Source organism: Onthophagus taurus, chromosome 1, assembly GCF_036711975.1.
Source record: "Onthophagus taurus isolate NC chromosome 1, IU_Otau_3.0, whole genome shotgun sequence".
Lineage (NCBI taxonomy): Eukaryota > Metazoa > Arthropoda > Insecta > Coleoptera > Scarabaeidae > Onthophagus > Onthophagus taurus.
This window is the reverse complement of record NC_091966.1, coordinates 1,261,356-1,279,717: the sequence shown is the minus strand read 5'-3', so window position 1 is coordinate 1,279,717 and position 18,362 is coordinate 1,261,356. Positions and strand designations below refer to the sequence as shown.

The 18,362-nt window shown below is 26.2% G+C and overlaps 1 protein-coding gene and 1 long non-coding RNA gene across 15 annotated transcripts in view; one reads left to right on the top strand and one right to left on the bottom strand.

The window, feature by feature from the left end:
• Positions 1 to 17,022, top strand: part of LOC111416895 (Molecule interacting with CasL) — a 105,499-nt gene extending 88,477 nt beyond the window's left edge. For 11 of the 14 annotated variants that reach the window (XM_071194007.1, XM_071194006.1, XM_071194000.1 and 8 more), the window contains 6 exons: positions 55 to 84; positions 543 to 666; positions 15,403 to 15,550; positions 15,705 to 15,994; positions 16,052 to 16,166; positions 16,390 to 17,022. In XM_071194007.1, coding sequence (XP_071050108.1) covers positions 55 to 84; positions 543 to 666; positions 15,403 to 15,550; positions 15,705 to 15,994; positions 16,052 to 16,166; positions 16,390 to 16,477 — 795 coding nt within the window. In that variant the 3' untranslated portion in view covers positions 16,478 to 17,022. The remainder of the gene's footprint in view (positions 1 to 54; positions 85 to 542; positions 667 to 15,402; positions 15,551 to 15,704; positions 15,995 to 16,051; positions 16,167 to 16,389) is intronic. The other 3 variants (XM_071193992.1, XM_071193996.1, XM_071194003.1) reach the window with 3 other exon arrangements.
• LOC139428936 (uncharacterized) lies at positions 6,409 to 7,487 on the bottom strand. The gene is made up of 2 exons (XR_011639618.1): positions 7,327 to 7,487; positions 6,409 to 6,823 (listed from the first exon to the last, which is right to left on the bottom strand). It is a non-coding gene; the product is annotated as an uncharacterized lncRNA (long non-coding RNA).
• Positions 17,023 to 18,362: the final 1,340 nt, after the last annotated feature.

Below are 18,362 nucleotides of genomic sequence, written 5' to 3'. Positions count from 1 at the left end.
CTTACAACGGAGGAGGCAAAATTTTTTTAATACAAAACCTTGATGTTTTTACAGTCGTTGTACGCTCTGGATCTAGAGGACCTTGTAAGGAAATTTTGAGTTTACTTTTATGTGTATCTTTGTGTAACGTTTGCACCGCATGCTTTTGTAAGTTCGCTTATCTCGCTTTAGAATCTAATTCTTATTGAACGAAATTTTCTTTCAAAAACATCTTGCATGTCTCATTCGCAGAGTGATCTCTATTTACAGGTAAAGTATGTAACGATTAAGATTCGTTTATTATTATTGTTTATTATTATTTAACAATGTAGATTATAATTTTATTTATTAGAATTCGATGTTGTTACTTTTGTAAATACTTTCTTTTTGATTTAATCATTTTGTTGAAATATATGTTTTCATTTGAATCAGTTTTAGCACGAGCATTGTTTCTAAAGAAGTACTTAATTATTTGAATAATTAGCATAACATAAAGCAACCCATATTAATTAACATCAGTTAATTCTTTTTGTTTTAATGTATTAACGAAATTTTTTATGCAGGATAAGCTTGTTATATCACCACTACGTCGGAACAGTATCTCGGAAGTTAATTTACGCAGAAGTGTCGAAGAAAATATTCCACCGCCAATTCCACCTCTACCAAAAAATTACACTGGAATGAAAGGTAAATTATTTAATTTTCTTTAATTTATTTTATTTTTATTATGTTATTATTTATTGCTATTTGTAAGTTGGAAAAATATTATATAGGTGTTTCAAAATTATGTATCAGGAATTATAAATTATAATATTAAATATGTCCTTAACTGTTCAGAATATCGCCCTTTATATTTATCGAGGTTAATCTTCATTCCTATTCTTATCTTCTCCTACTATTGTCCCTAACTACTCTCAATATCATTCCTGACATATATTAATGTAACCACTATCAATCTGGTTCATAACTGGTTATTGATCATCTCACTTAACATTGATCTTAATACCTTTCAATATTATACTCACCCCCTCGACCGAGGGATGATGCTTGGAAGAATTGAGGGTGTTCCAAGCATGGAATGTAATCAAAAATCTGAGGAATTTGAAAAAGAATCTGGAAGTATCAGTCTAATAAATAAAGAAGAATAGCGAGAACATTATAGTATTTAAAGGACGAATAGATCATAGGACATTGATGGCAGTATTGACATTAATTGGACAGACTAGAAAACTGATATTAACGATTCTTATACGGGGAATTTCATGTAACTTTCAATATATGAATACAATAACCATAGCTCTGAGTAACTCTGAGTTTCCGTTTTAAGAGACGCATAGCTAAACCCGAATGTTTCTGGTTCAAGTTCTAGTGTTTTCGTTTAATAGAAATATACCACGATCTAACGCTGAATAACAATTAAAGCTAGAATAATACTAGACATAGAACCCAAATGATTCTAGTTCTACTGTATAATCTAATATACGTACTTTTCTAATACGTATATTTAACCTTTAACTACTTCAATAAAAATATACAACAATCTAGCGCTGAATAACAATTAAAAATTAGTTTTACACTAGCACTGTTATTATGTAGAACAAACACTATACCTGGAACTAGAATCATTTGGGTTTAGCCACACGTCTCTAAAGACTGCTAAACCCGAATGGTCTAGTATTAGCTCTAGTTTTACACTTCCACTGTCACTAGAACTAACATTAGACCTAGAACTAGAAACATTTGGGTTTAGATTACTTGGGTTAGGTGAAAAAAACATAATGAAATATAATTAGATTATTACTGATCGTTATATACCATCTTAAAGATTATATTCTAAGCTTTCATTTGATATATAAATCAATTCTTTATTTTTATAAATAAAGTGTGGACGATGTTTTAAAGTTTTGTCATTTTTTAATATTACTTGGGTTCGGTGAAAATGTCGGATGTTTAGTATTATCTTATTTCAAGGAAACATAATTAAATTATTACTGTTTGTTATATACCATCTTAAAGATTATATTCTAAGCTTTCATTTGATATATGAATCAATTCTTTATTTTTATAAATAATGTTTGGACGATATTTTAAAGTTTTGTCATTTTTTAATATTACTTGGGTTCGGTGAAAATATCGGAAGTTTAGTATTATCTTATTTCAAGGAAACATAATTAAATTATTACTGATTATTATATACCATCTTAAAGATTATATTCTACGCTTTCTTTTGATATATAAATCAAGTCTTTATTTTTAAAAATAAAGTTTGGAAGATGTTTTAAAGTTTTGTCATTTTTTAATATTATTTGGGTCGGTGAAAATATCGGAAGTTTAGTATTATCTTATTTCAAGAAAACATAATTAGATTATTACTGATTGTTATATACCATCTTAAAGATTATATTCTAAGCTTTTATTTAATATATGAATCAATTCTTTATTTTTATAAATAAAGTTTGGACGCTGTTTTAAAGTTTTGTCATTTTTTAATATTATTTGGGTCGGTGAAAATATCGGAAGTTTAGTATTATCTTATTTCAAGGAAACATAATTAGATTATTACTGATTGTTATATACCATCTTAAAGATTATATTCTAAGCTTTCATTTGATATATGAATCAATTCTTTATTTTTATAAATAAAGTTTGGACGATGTTTTAAAGTTTTGTCATTTTTTAATATTACTTGGGTTCTGTGAAAATATCGGAAGTTTGTATTATCTTATTTCAAGGAAACATAATTAGATTATTACTGATTGTTATATACCATCTTAAAGATTATATTCTAAGCTTTCATTTGATATATGAATCAATTCTTTATTTTTATAAATAAAGTTTGGACGATGTCTTAAAGTTTTGTTATTTTTTAATATTACTTGGGTTCGGTGAAAATATCGGAAGTTTAGTATTATCTTATTTCAAGGAAACATAATTAGATTATTACTGATTGTTATATACCATCTGAAAGATTATATTCTAAGCTTTCATTTGATATATGAATCAATTCTTTATTTTTATAAATAAAGTTTGGACGCTGTTTTAAAGTTTTGTCATTTTTTAATATTATTTGGGTCGGTGAAAATATCGGAAGTTTAGTATTATCTAATTTCAAGGAAACATAATTAGATTATTACTGATTGTTATATACCATCTTAAAGATTATATTCTAAGCTTTCATTTGATATATGAATCAATTCTTCATTTTTATTAATTACGTTTGGACGATGTTTTAAAGTTTTGTCATTTTTTAATATTACTTGGGTTCGGTGAAAATATCGGAAGTTTAGTATTATCTTATTTCAAGGAAACATAATTAGATTATTACTGATTGTTATATACCATCTTAAAGATTATATTCTAAGCTTTCATTTGATATATGAATCAATTCTTTATTTTTATAAATAAAGTTTGGACGATATTTTAAAGTTTTCTAATTTTTTAATATTACTTGGGTTCGGTGAAAATATCGGAAGTTTAGTATTATCTTATTTCAAGGTAACATAATTAAATTATTACTGATTGTTATATACCATCTTAAAGATTATATTCTACGCTTTCATTTGATATATAAACCAATTCTTTATTTTTATAAATAAAGTGTAGACGATGTTTTAAAGTTTTGTCATTTTTTAATATTATTTGGGTCGGTGAAAATATCGGACGTTTAGTATTATCTTATTTCAAGAAAACATAATTAAATTACTACTAATTGTTATATACCATCTTAAAGATTATATTGTACGCTTTCATTTGATATATAAATCAATTCTTTATATTTATAAATAAGGTTTGGACGATATTTTAAAGTTTTGTCATTTTTTAATATTACTTGGGTTCGGTGAAAATATCGGAAGTTTAGTATTATCTTATTTCAAGGAAACATAATTAAATTATTACTAATTCTTATATACCGTCTTAAAGATTATATTGTACGCTTTCATTTGATATATAAATCAGTTCTTTATATTTATAAATAAGATTTGGACGATATTTTAAAGTTTTGACATTTTTAACATTAATTGGGTTAAGTGAAAATATTAGATGTTTCATATTACCTTTTTTCAAGGAAAGATAAGTAGGTTATTATTGTCTGTTATGTACCATCTTAAAGATTATATTCTAAGCTTTCATTTGATATATAAATCAATTCTTTATATTTAGAAATTACGTTTCGACGATTTTTTAAAGTTTTGACATTTTTTTAATATTATTTGGATTCGGTGAAAATATCGGAAGTCTAGTATTATCTTATTTCAAGAAAACATAATTAGATTATTACTGATTGTTATATACCATCTTAAAGATGATGTTCTACGCTTTCATTTGATATATGAATCAATTCTTTATATTTATTAATTACGTTTGGACGATTTATTAAAATTTTGACATTTTTTAATATTACTTGGGTTAGTTGCAAATATCGGAAGTTTAGTATTATCTTATTTCAAGGAAACATAATTAGATTATTACTGATTGTTATATACCATCTTAAAGATTATATTCTAAGCTTTTATTTGATATATGAATCAATTCTTTATTTTTATAAATTACGTTTGGACGATTTTTTAAAGTTTTGACATTTTTTGATATTATTTGGGTTCGGTAAAAATATCGGAACTTTAGTATTATCTTATTTCAAGGAAACATAATTAAATTATTATTAATTCTTATATACTATCTTAAAGATTATATTCTTAGCTTTCATTTGATATATGAATTAATTCTTTAGTTTTGTAAATAAAGTTTGGACGATATTTTAAAGTTTTGTCATTTTTTAATATTACGTGGGTTCGGTGAAAATATCGGATGTTTAGTATTATCTTATTTCAAGGAAACATAATTAAATTATTACTAATTCTTATATACTATCTTAAAGATTATATTCTTAGCTTTCATTTGATATATGAATTAATTCTTTAGTTTTGTAAATAAAGTTTGGACGATATTTTAAAGTTTTGTCATTTTTTAATATTACGTGGGTTCGGTGAAAATATCGGATGTTTAGTATTATCTTATTTCAAGGAAACATAATTAAATTATTACTAATTCTTATATACCATCTTAAAGATTATATTCTTAGCTTTCATTTGATATATGAATTAATTCTTTATTTTTGTAAATAAAGCTTGGACGATGTTTTAAAGTTTTGTCATTTTTTAATATTACTTGGGTTCGCTGAAAATATCGGATGTTTAGTATTATTTTATTTCAAAGAAACATAATTAGATTATTACTGATTGTTATATACCATCTTAAAGATTATATTCTAAGCTTTCATTTGATATATGAATTAATTCTTTATTTTTGTAAATAAAGTTTGGACGATATTTTAAAGTTTTGTCATTTTTTAATATTACTTGGGTTCGGTGAAAATATCGGATGTTTAGTATTATCTTATTTCAAGGAAACATAATTAAATTATTACTAATTCTTATATACCGTTTTAAAGATTATATTCTTAGCTTTCATTTGATATATAAATCAATTCTTTATATTTATAAATAAGGTTTGGACGATGTTTTAAAGTTTTGACATTTTTAACATTAATTGCGTTAAGTGAAAATATTAGATGTTTCATATTAACTTTTTTCAAGGAAAGATAATTAGGTTATTATTGACTGTTATATTCCACCTTAAAGAATATATTTTAAGCATTCATTTGATGTATAAATCATTTCTTTATTTTCGCAAATAATATTCAGACAACATATTAAAATTTTGATGAAAATTGATATTAATTAGTATAACATAATACATAATATAATGTCGCATATAGGGACATATACTTGTATAATACTGTGGAGTCCTTAGTTGTGTTAAGTGAATTAAGTCACCTACTTGTAATTAAGATTTATGTCCGATTATCTCAATATAACAATTATCTAAAGGCAGATTAGGAGGGAAACATGTTGGAAATTTTGATTCCAATAAAAGAATGGTTTGAGGGCAGTGCATAACCGTGTCAAGACCACGTGTCATATCCTTGTCATATTCATCTTAGAAATGAATTGGGCCTTTTCAATTCAACTCACAATTAGTGGGATCTATCAGGATCCTTTTGTTGTATAACACATAGCCATTGGAGGTTAATGTTAAATGATTAAATAATTTAATTTGTATACTAAATACTTCAATCAGCGAGCAATCGTAATAGTGGATTAAATAAATTGGTTTTAGTCTTTTCATTTATTCTTAATTTACAATCTTAGAACCGATCAATCCTACCACATTTTTTTGTTCGTTCTTCATCGTTCCTTTAATTTGTATTTACTGAATACGATTTGATTTCTTCAGTTATATATTCCTCTTTGTGTTATAAAAAATATCTTATAACTTGTACGTTTCGATAATTTATAAATGCAATTTTTATTATAATTCATAAAATATATTCATAAAATAGAAAGGATATTGAAAATTCAAAACCAAATACAAAATTTAAGAAAATATATTTAAACAATTATTTAATATTCACAAATTACAAATTTGTGTTACACAAATTTAATGTTACACACATTCTTAAATCTCTTCTTTCCTTTGTGGATTTCTTCTTTCATAGACAGCGATGTTAAATATTGTAATTCATCAACGGGTCTTCTTTTAGAGTCCCCTTTTCTTGTTTCTCGAAAGTTTGAAGCACCATTTTGATATTGTTGGTTGCTCTTGATTGATTATCTTTGCAGAAATATTCGAATGTGGGATCAAATTTTTGTAGTGGATAAGTTACACCAGTAATTTTTTGGTGTATAAGCCCCACTATTAAGTGTTAAATGTAACTCATCCTTTGCTTTGGGTCCCATACTCAATAAGATGTTTTTATTAACCGTTCAGATGATCGCAGCTGTGGCTTTCCGTGGTAAATAATTTTTAAATAAACAGTTTTTTTATATTATTAATGCTATTAACATAAATTCTGTGGTCTCGATTACTGAAACAGACATTTTTCCGAAATGTGAGACGGACAGGAGGTTCTCAGAACCCGCAAATGCAGCGCATGAATATTGTAACCAAAGTATAACGGATGTATTTGTAATTTGATTTTTCGAAAGATATGTGTTACAAAAGATTTATGCTTCTCAAAAACTTCGAAAACTTGAGTTTTTGAAGTATTGAGGAACAAAAATTTTTTGTAACACTTAAATCTATGATAAATCAAACAAACCCGAGTTTACAAATTCTCAACATCTATTATACCTTGGTTACAACATTCATGCGCTATATTTGCGCAGTCTGAGAATTCCTCTCCGATTCATATTCCAGAAAAATATCTTCTTCGGTGAGCGAAGCCCCAGCTAATACATATTAATAATATTAATAAATACAAACTATTATTTTGTTTAAATTACTTACCGTGGAAAGCCAAAGTTACAACCATCCAAACGGTCAACAAGAACACCTCGTTGTGCATGGGAAACAAATCAAAGGGTGAGAGTGAATTAACACTGAATAGTGGTCAGTCGGATCGAGTTTATATACCAAAAATTATCGAAAAACGTGGTTATTCGGGGGGGGATATCAGAAAAGTCGTGAGAGAATTTTTATTATCGCATACAAGAACAATACAAAGAAATTTTTTCTAATGAAATCAGAAATCCGAACGGGTTAAATATCGCAATGATGAATTATGTTTCACGATTATCGAAGTTTTTTTTTTAATTCATATCAAATTCTGGGAGTCTTAATCATAACGAAAAATAAAATATGTAATGGAAAATTATAACAATAAATCGTTTTTATTTTCCATTTAATAATATTTTGTGAATATTAAAAAATATAATTAAAAGTTATAATTAAATTAAATATCTCGCTCCATTTCTATTAAATTTTCTGAAAAACAACCCATATACTATTATTTACTTACTTTGTCTTTATCCAACAATCTACAGTTGTTTAGAACAAGTTACAACACTTAAAAAAAATCAAAGTTAATTATTTTTGTATTCTCTCATCTTTGTTATATATCTTACAGATATTTTTAATCGATTAGAATCATTTCGATTCACACCAATCAACTTTTTCCATATTCTAAAGTTTTTCAATTTTCTGGAAAACATCCAATATACTTGTATGAACATCCCTTATCGTTGTTAAATAACCTAAAGTTGTTTAAAAGTGATTAAAATCATTTTGACACACACCAACAAGCTTTTTCTATTTCTCTATATTTTAAAAATACTTAAAAATATATCAAAGTTAATTATTTGTATTCTTTTATCATCGTTATGTATCTTACAGATGTTTTTAATCGATTAGAACCATTTCGATTCACACCAATCAACTTTTTCCATATTCTAAAGTTTTTGAATTTTCTGGAAGACATCAAATATACCTGTATGAACATGCCTTATCGTTGTTAAGTAACCTAAAGTTGTTCAAAAGTGATTAAAATCATTTTGACACACACCAACAAGCTTTTTCTATTTCTCTATATTTTAAAAATACTTAAAAATATATCAAAGTTAATTATTTGTATTCTTTTATCATCGTTATGTATCTTACAGATGTTTTTAATCGATTAGAATCATTTCGATTCACACCAATCAGCTTTTTCCATATTCTAAAGTTTTTGAATTTTCTGGAAAACATCAAATATACTTGTATGAACATGCCTTATCGTCGTTAAGTAACCTAAAGTTGTTTAAAAGTGATTAAAATCATTTTGACACACACCAACAAGCTTTTTCTATTTCTCTATATTTTAAAAATACTTAAAAATATATCAAAGTTAATTATTTGTATTCTTTAATCATCGTTATGTATCTTACAGATGTTTTTAATCGATTAGAACCATTTCGATTCACACCAATCAACTTTTTCCATATTCTAAAGTTTTTGAATTTTCTGGAAAACATCCAATATACTTGTATGAACATCCCTTATCGTTGTTAAATAACCTAAAGTTGTTTAAAAGTGATTAAAATCATTTTGACACACACCAACAAGCTTTTTCTATTTCTCTATATTTTACAAACACTTAAAAATATATCAAAGTTAATTATTTGTATTCTTTTATCATCGTTATGTATCTTACAGATGTTTTTAATCGATTAGAACCATTTCGATTCACACCAATCAACTTTTTCCATATTCTAAAGTTTTTGAATTTTCTGGAAGACATCAAATATACTTGTATGAACATGCCTTATCGTTGTTAAGTAACCTAAAGTTGTTCAAAAGTGATTAAAATCATTTTGACACACACCAACAAGCTTTTTCTAGTTCCCTATATTTTAAAAATACTTAAAAATATATCAAAGTTAATTATTTGTATTCTTTTATCATCGTTATGTATCTTACAGATGTTTTTAATCGATTAGACTCATTTCGATTCGCACCAATCAACTTTTTCCATATTCTAAAGTTTTTGAATTTTCTGGAAAACATCAAATATACTTGTATGAACATCCCTTATCGTTGTTAAATAACCTAAAGTTGTTTAAAAGTGATTAAAATCATTTTGACACACACCAACAAGCTTTTTCTATTTCTCTATATTTTAAAAATACTTAAAAATATATCAAAGTTAATTATTTGTGTTCTTTTATCATCGTTATGTATCTTACAGATGTTTTTAATCGATTAGAACCATTTCGATTCACACCAATAAACTTTTTCCATATTCTAAAGTTTTTGAATTTTCTGGAAAACATCAAATATACTTGTATGAACATGCCTTATCGTTGTTAAGTAACCTAAAGTTGTTTAAAAGTGATTAAAATCATTTTGACACACACCAACAAGCTTTTTCTATTTCTCTATATTTTAAAAATACTTAAAAATATATCAAAGTTAATTATTTGCATTCTTTTATCATCGTTATGTATCTTACAGATGTTTTTAATCGATTAGAACCATTTCGATTCACACCAATCAACTTTTTCCATATTCTAAAGTTTTTGAATTTTCTGGAAGACATCAAATATACTTGTATGAACATGCCTTATCGTTGTTAAGTAACCTAAAGTTGTTCAAAAGTGATTAAAATCATTTTGACACACACCAACAAGCTTTTTCTAGTTCCCTATATTTTAAAAATACTTAAAAATATATCAAAGTTAATTATTTGTATTCTTTTATCATCGTTATGTATCTTACAGATGTTTTTAATCGATTAGACTCATTTCGATTCGCACCAATCAACTTTTTCCATATTCTAAAGTTTTTGAATTTTTCTGGAAAACATCAAATATACTTGTATGAACATCCCTTATCGTTGTTAAATAACCTAAAGTTGTTTAAAAGTGATTAAAATCATTTTGACACACACCAACAAGCTTTTTCTATTTCTCTATATTTTAAAAATACTTAAAAATATATCAAAGTTAATTATTTGTGTTCTTTTATCATCGTTATGTATCTTACAGATGTTTTTAATCGATTAGAACCATTTCGATTCACACCAATAAACTTTTTCCATATTCTAAAGTTTTTGAATTTTCTGGAAAACATCAAATATACTTGTATGAACATGCCTTATCGTTGTTAAGTAACCTAAAGTTGTTTAAAAGTGATTAAAATCATTTTGACACACACCAACAAGCTTTTTCTATTTCTCTATATTTTAAAAATACTTAAAAATATATCAAAGTTAATTATTTGCATTCTTTTATCATCGTTATGTATCTTACAGATGTTTTTAATCGATTAGAACCATTTCGATTCACACCAATCAACTTTTTCCATATTCTAAAGTTTTTGAATTTTCTGGAAGACATCAAATATACTTGTATGAACATGCCTTATCGTTGTTAAGTAACCTAAAGTTGTTCAAAAGTGATTAAAATCATTTTGACACACACCAACAAGCTTTTTCTAGTTCCCTATATTTTAAAAATACTTAAAAATATATCAAAGTTAATTATTTGTATTCTTTTATCATCGTTATGTATCTTACAGATGTTTTTAATCGATTAGACTCATTTCGATTCGCACCAATCAACTTTTTCCATATTCTAAAGTTTTTGAATTTTCTGGAAAACATCAAATATACTTGTATGAACATCCCTTATCGTTGTTAAATAACCTAAAGTTGTTTAAAAGTGATTAAAATCATTTTGACACACACCAACAAGCTTTTTCTATTTCTCTATATTTTACAAATACTTAAAAATATATCAAAGTTAATTATTTGTGTTCTTTTATCATCGTTATGTATCTTACAGATGTTTTTAATCGATTAGAACCATTTCGATTCACACCAATCAACTTTTTCCATATTCTAAAGTTTTTGAATTTTCTGGAAAACATCAAATATACTTGTATGAACATGCCTTATCGTTGTTAAGTAACCTAAAGTTGTTTAAAAGTGATTAAAATCATTTTGACACACACCAACAAGCTTTTTCTATTTCTCTATATTTTAAAAATATTTAAAAATATATCAAAGTTAATTATTTGTATTCTTTTATCATCGTTATGTATCTTACAGATGTTTTTAATCGATTAGAACCATTTCGATTCACACCAATCAACTTTTTCCATATTCTAAAGTTTTTGAACTTTCTGGAAAACATCAAATATACTTGTATGAACATGCATTATCGTTGTTAAATAACCTAAAGTTGTTTAAAAGTGATTAAAATCACTTTGACACACACCAACAAGCTTTTTCTATTTCTCTATATTTTAAAAATACTTAAAAATATATCAAAGTTAATTATTTGTATTCTTTTATCATCGTTATGTATCTTACAGATGTTTTTAATCGATTAGAACCATTTCGATTCACACCAATCAACTTTTTCCATATTCTAAAGTTTTTGAATTTTCTGGAAAACATCAAATATACTTGTATGAACATGCATTATCGTTGTTAAGTAACCCAAAGTTGTTTAAAAGTGATTAAAATCACTTTGACACACACCAATAAGCTTTTTCTATTTCTCTATATTTTAAAAATATTTAAAAATATATCAAAGTTAATTATTTGTATTCTTTTATCATCGTTATGTATCTTACAGATGTTTTTAATCGATTAGAACCATTTCGATTCGCACCAATCAACTTTTTCCATATCCTAAAGTTTTTGAATTTTTTGGAAAACATCAAATATACTTGTATGAACATGCATTATCGTTGTTAAATAACCTAAAGTTGTTTAAAAGTGATTAAAATCATTTTGACACACACCAACAAGCTTTTTCTATTTCTCTATATTTTAAAAATACTTAAAAATATATCAATGTTAATTATTTGTATTCTTTTATCATCGTTATGTATCTTACAGATGTTTTTAATCGATTAGAACCATTTCGATTCACACCAATCAACTTTTTCCATATTCTAAAGTTTTTGAATTTTCTGGAAAACATCAAATATACTTGTATGAACATGCATTATCGTTGTTAAGTAACCTAAAGTTGTTTAAAAGTGATTAAAATCATTTTGACACACACCAACAAGCTTTTTCTATTTCTCTATATTTTACAAATACTTAAAGATATATCAAAGTTAATTATTTGTATTCTTTTATCATCGTTATGTATCTTACAGATGTTTTTAATCGATTAGAACCATTTCGATTCACACCAATCAACTTTTTCCATATTCTAAAGTTTTTGAATTTTCTGGAAAACATCAAATATACTTGTATGAACATGCATTATCGTTGTTAAGTAACCTAAAGTTGTTTAAAAGTGATTAAAATCATTTTGACACACACCAACAAGCTTTTTCTATTTCTCTATATTTTAAAAATACTTAAAAATATATCAAAGTTAATTATTTGTATTCTTTTATCATCGTTATGTATCTTACAGATGTTTTTAATCGATTAGAACCATTTCGATTCACACCAATCAACTTTTTCCATATTCTAAAGTTTTTGAATTTTCTGGAAAACATCAAATATACTTGTATGAACATGCATTATCGTTGTTAAGTAACCTAAAGTTGTTTAAAAGTGATTAAAATCATTTTGACACACACCAACAAGCTTTTTCTATTTCTCTATATTTTAAAAATACTTAAAAATATATCAAAGTTAATTATTTGTATTCTTTTATCATCGTTATGTATCTTACAGATGTTTTTAATCGATTAGAACCATTTCGATTCGCACCAATCAACTTTTTCCATATCCTAAAGTTTTTGAATTTTTTGGAAAACATCAAATATACTTGTATGAACATGCATTATCGTTGTTAAATAACCTAAAGTTGTTTAAAAGTGATTAAAATCATTTTGACACACACCAACAAGCTTTTTCTATTTCTCTATATTTTAAAAATACTTAAAAATATATCAATGTTAATTATTTGTATTCTTTTATCATCGTTATGTATCTTACAGATGTTTTTAATCGATTAGAACCATTTCGATTCACACCAATCAACTTTTTCCATATTCTAAAGTTTTTGAATTTTCTGGAAAACATCAAATATACTTGTATGAACATGCATTATCGTTGTTAAGTAACCTAAAGTTGTTTAAAAGTGATTAAAATCATTTTGACACACACCAACAAGCTTTTTCTATTTCTCTATATTTTACAAATACTTAAAGATATATCAAAGTTAATTATTTGTATTCTTTTATCATCGTTATGTATCTTACAGATGTTTTTAATCGATTAGAACCATTTCGATTCACACCAATCAACTTTTTCCATATTCTAAAGTTTTTGAATTTTCTGGAAAACATCAAATATACTTGTATGAACATGCATTATCGTTGTTAAGTAACCTAAAGTTGTTTAAAAGTGATTAAAATCATTTTGACACACACCAACAAGCTTTTTCTATTTCTCTATATTTTAAAAATACTTAAAAATATATCAAAGTTAATTATTTGTATTCTTTTATCATCGTTATGTATCTTACAGATGTTTTTAATCGATTAGAACCATTTCGATTCACACCAATCAACTTTTTCCATATTCTAAAGTTTTTGAATTTTCTGGAAAACATCAAATATACTTGTATGAACATCCCTTATCGTTGTTAAATAACCTAAAGTTGTTTAAAAGTGATTAAAATCATTTTGACACACACCAACAAGCTTTTTCTATTTCTCTATATTTTAGAAATACTTAAAATTATATCAAAGTTAATTATTTGTATTCTTTTATCATCGTTATGTATCTTACAGATGTTTTTAATCGATTAGAACCATTTCGATTCACACCAATCAACTTTTTCCATACTCTAAAGTTTTTGAATTTTCTGGAAAACATCAAATATACTTGTATGAACATGCCTTATCGTTGTTAAGTAACCTAAAGTTGTTTAAAAGTGATTAAAATTATTTTGACACACACCAACAAGCTTTTTCTATTTCTCTATATTTTAAAAATACTTAAAAATATATCAATGTTAATTATTTGTATTCTTTTATCATCGTTATGTATCTTACAGATGTTTTTAATCGATTAGAACCATTTCGATTCACACCAATCAACTTTTTCCATATTCTAAAGTTTTTGAACTTTCTGGAAAACATCAAATATACTTGTATGAACATGCATTATCGTTGTTAAATAACCTAAAGTTGTTTAAAAGTGATTAAAATCACTTTGACACACACCAACAAGCTTTTTCTATTTCTCTATATTTTAAAAATACTTAAAAATATATCAAAGTTAATTATTTGTATTCTTTTATCATCGTTATGTATCTTACAGATGTTTTTAATCGATTAGAACCATTTCGATTCACACCAATCAACTTTTTCTATATTCTAAAGTTTCTGAATTTTCTGGAAAACATCAAATATACTTGTATGAACATGCATTATCGTTGTTAAGTAACCTAAAGTTGTTTAAAAGTGATTAAAATCATTTTGACACACACCAACAAGCTTTTTCTATTTCTCTATATTTTAAAAATACTTAAAAATATATCAAAGTTAATTATTCGTATTCTTTTATCATCGTTATGTATCTTACAGATGTTTTTAATCGATTAGAACCATTTCGATTCACACCAATCAACTTTTTCCATATTCTAAAGTTTTTGAATTTTCTGGAAAACATCAAATATACTTGTATGAACATGCATTATCGTTGTTAAGTAACCTAAAGTTGTTTAAAAGTTATTAAAATCATTTTGACACACACCAACAAGCTTTTTCTATTTCTCTATATTTTAAAAATACTTAAAAATATATCAAAGTTAATTATTTGTATTCTTTTATCATCGTTATGTATCTTACAGATGTTTTTAGTCGATTAGAACCATTTTGATTCACACCAATCAACTTTACTCATATACTAAATTTTTTGAAACTTCTGCAAAGCTTCCACATTAACTTATCTAACTTTTTTCACCTTTATTAAGTAATTTGAGAATGTTTTTAATCGATTTGAGTAATTTTGACAGACACCAACAAACATTTTTTACTTCCTGGTATCTTTGAAACACTTAAAAGTCTTAGTATATCTTTAAATCTATGCCAAAAGTCTATAAATATGTCATTTTTATCTTTTAGATGAAAGTTCTGATGGTGAATTAGATTTACGAAAAGATTTAAGTTCCTGCGACGCTTTGGATCAATCGGGAATAACCGAAGAATCATCATTTGGTCGCCGCCCAAATCGCAGCGGAAGAAAAACTGCCAGACAAGCACAATTAAAACGGTAAATATCCAAAAATAATAATAATTATGTACAAACAAAATTAAGTGTGGTCACTTGTCTCATAACAGAAAAAAATCTATAACATTACGGTTAAGTTGTTTGTGGTTTTTAACTAACGCCCTTAACTAACCACACACCTACTACTAACCCTTAGGCATAGGATGGCGCAAGAAATTCAAAGAAAACTAGAAGAAACCGAGGTGAAAACGAGAGAATTGGAATTAAGAGGAGTTATGGTGGAGAAAGCTTTAAGAGGTGAAACAAACGACACAGACGATTTGACGAGAGACGAAGCGGATTTGTTGAAGGAATGGTTTGATTTGATGCGGGAAAGAACAGATTTGGGACGATACGAAAAGGAGTTGATGATTCGCGCTCAAGAATTAGAATTAGAAGATAGACACGCTAGGTTGCAACACGATTTACGCGAAAGATTAGAAAGGGGTAAAAATATTAATAAAAACATTTAAAAATTAAAGATTAATTAATTATTGATTATAGCAGAACCTAAATCGAAGGAAGAAGTTGAAATTGAAGGGAGTATTATAAAGGAAATGATGGAAATCGTTGCAAAAAGAGACTCATTGATATCGGTTCTTGAAGAGGATAGATTGAGGTGCTTTAGAACAAATTAAATTGAAATAAAAAACTTTTATTTTTTTAATAAGGAAAAAAGCTTGTGTTGCAATTTCTGTTTGTTCATTGTGATAAGTTTTGGGTTCTAATAAATTAATGGCATGTTAGGATATAAATGTCACAAAGAATTAATCGTTATTAACACTTTCTTATTTAGTTTTAAATTAGGTTTTAATGTAATTAATAAATTATACATGTTTCAGGCACTGTGAGGAAGATCGCGACTTTGAAGAAAAAATGCTTGCAAAAGGAATTCATTTAACACCCCTTCTAAAAACTTGTAATAAATAAAATAAATGTTATAATCACGTTTTTGATAAAAAAAATTCATTTAAATAGAATTTCAGGATAGGCAGGGTATTGATTAGTTTAGAAACCGTTCAGAAACGTTTTCAGTTTTAGATCGAAAATAGTTTTTTTATCAAAATATGCGTTGCATTTGCGTTTTTCTTTTTATTAATTGAATGATGGGAATTTTTTTGCTAGTCCACACTTTATATTTAATACCAATTTATATGGTAAATGTATTATTATAAACTTTATCTTTGGATCAATCAATTTGAAGCCCAAATTAGTCACTCGAGGCTGTATATTGCTGTATTATTTTTTATAGAGGAGGCCGCTTTGCGTGCTAAATAGCGATCCGATGAGAAGTCCCGTAAATAAGAACTTGTGATTTGTATTTTTCGAGAGGTGAAGTTGTATTTATTGTACAGATTTATAATTATTTTGTGAATGCAGATTATAAATGTTGTAAAATGTGAATTAAATAATGCTTTTATACAATAATTGAAATAATAACTTTATTAAATTATAAAGACAAAATTTGTTATTAATTTTTTTTATTATATTTTCCTTCATTTACAAGTTTCCAAAAATCTGATTCCCTCAATATATTTCTTTATATCCAAAATAATCTTTTCAAGCAAACAAGCATCACTGGTTCAATAAGCAACTTGCATTTGTAATTAATTCTCCTTATTATATTTCCTAGCATACTCTACTAATCCTTCATTTATAACCTTCCAAGAAACTTCGTCTTTCACAAAAATTGATAACGCAACCTCTTTCCTTAACAATGCTCTGTAGCATTTTTGCTCGCAGATGCATCAATGAAGAGAATTTTTCGAAAATATGAAAATTAGAAGAGTATAAAAAAAATAACGAAAAACTTTTACAACAAAAGTTGTAGCAAATTGTACTCTTAAATACAATGCTCTATAGCACTTTTGCTCCCAGATGCATCGATGTTGAGAAATTTTCAAAAATGTGATAATTAGAAGAGTATAAAAAAATCTGTATAAGGAGCATGGTACAGAAAAACTTTTACAACAAAAGTTGTAGCAAATTGTACCCTTAACACAATGCTCTGCAACATTGTTGCTCCCAGTTGCATCAATGAAGAGAATTTTTCGAAAATATGAAAATTAGAAGAGTATAAAAAAAATCGGTATCCGGAGCATGATACAGAAAAGCTTTTAAAACAAAAGTTGTAGCAAATTGTACCCTTAACACAATGTTCTATAGCACTTTTGCTCCCAGATGCATCGATGTTGAGAAATTTTCAAAAATGTGATAATTAGAAGAGTATAAAAAAATCTGTATAAGGAGCATGGTACAGAAAAACTTTTACAACAAAAGTTGTAGCAAATTGTACCCTTAACACAATGCTCTGCAACATTGTTGCTCCCAGTTGCATCAATGAAGAGAATTTTTCGAAAATATGAAAATTAGAAGAGTATAAAAAAAATCGGTATCCGGAGCATGATACAGAAAAGCTTTTAAAACAAAAGTTGTAGCAAATTGTACCCTTAACACAATGTTCTATAGCACTTTTGCTCCCAGATGCATCGATGTTGAGAAATTTTCAAAAATGTGATAATTAGAAGAGTATAAAAAAATCTGTATAAGGAGCATGGTACAGAAAAACTTTTACAACAAAAGTTGTAGCAAATTGTACCCTTAACACAATGCTCTGCAACATTGTTGCTCCCAGTTGCATCAATGAAGAGAATTTTTCGAAAATATGAAAATTAGAAGAGTATAAAAAAAATCGGTATCCGGAGCATGATACAGAAAAGCTTTTAAAACAAAAGTTGTAGCAAATTGTACCCTTAACACAATGCTCTATAGCACTTTTGCTCCCAGATGAATCGATGTTGAGAAATTTTCAAAA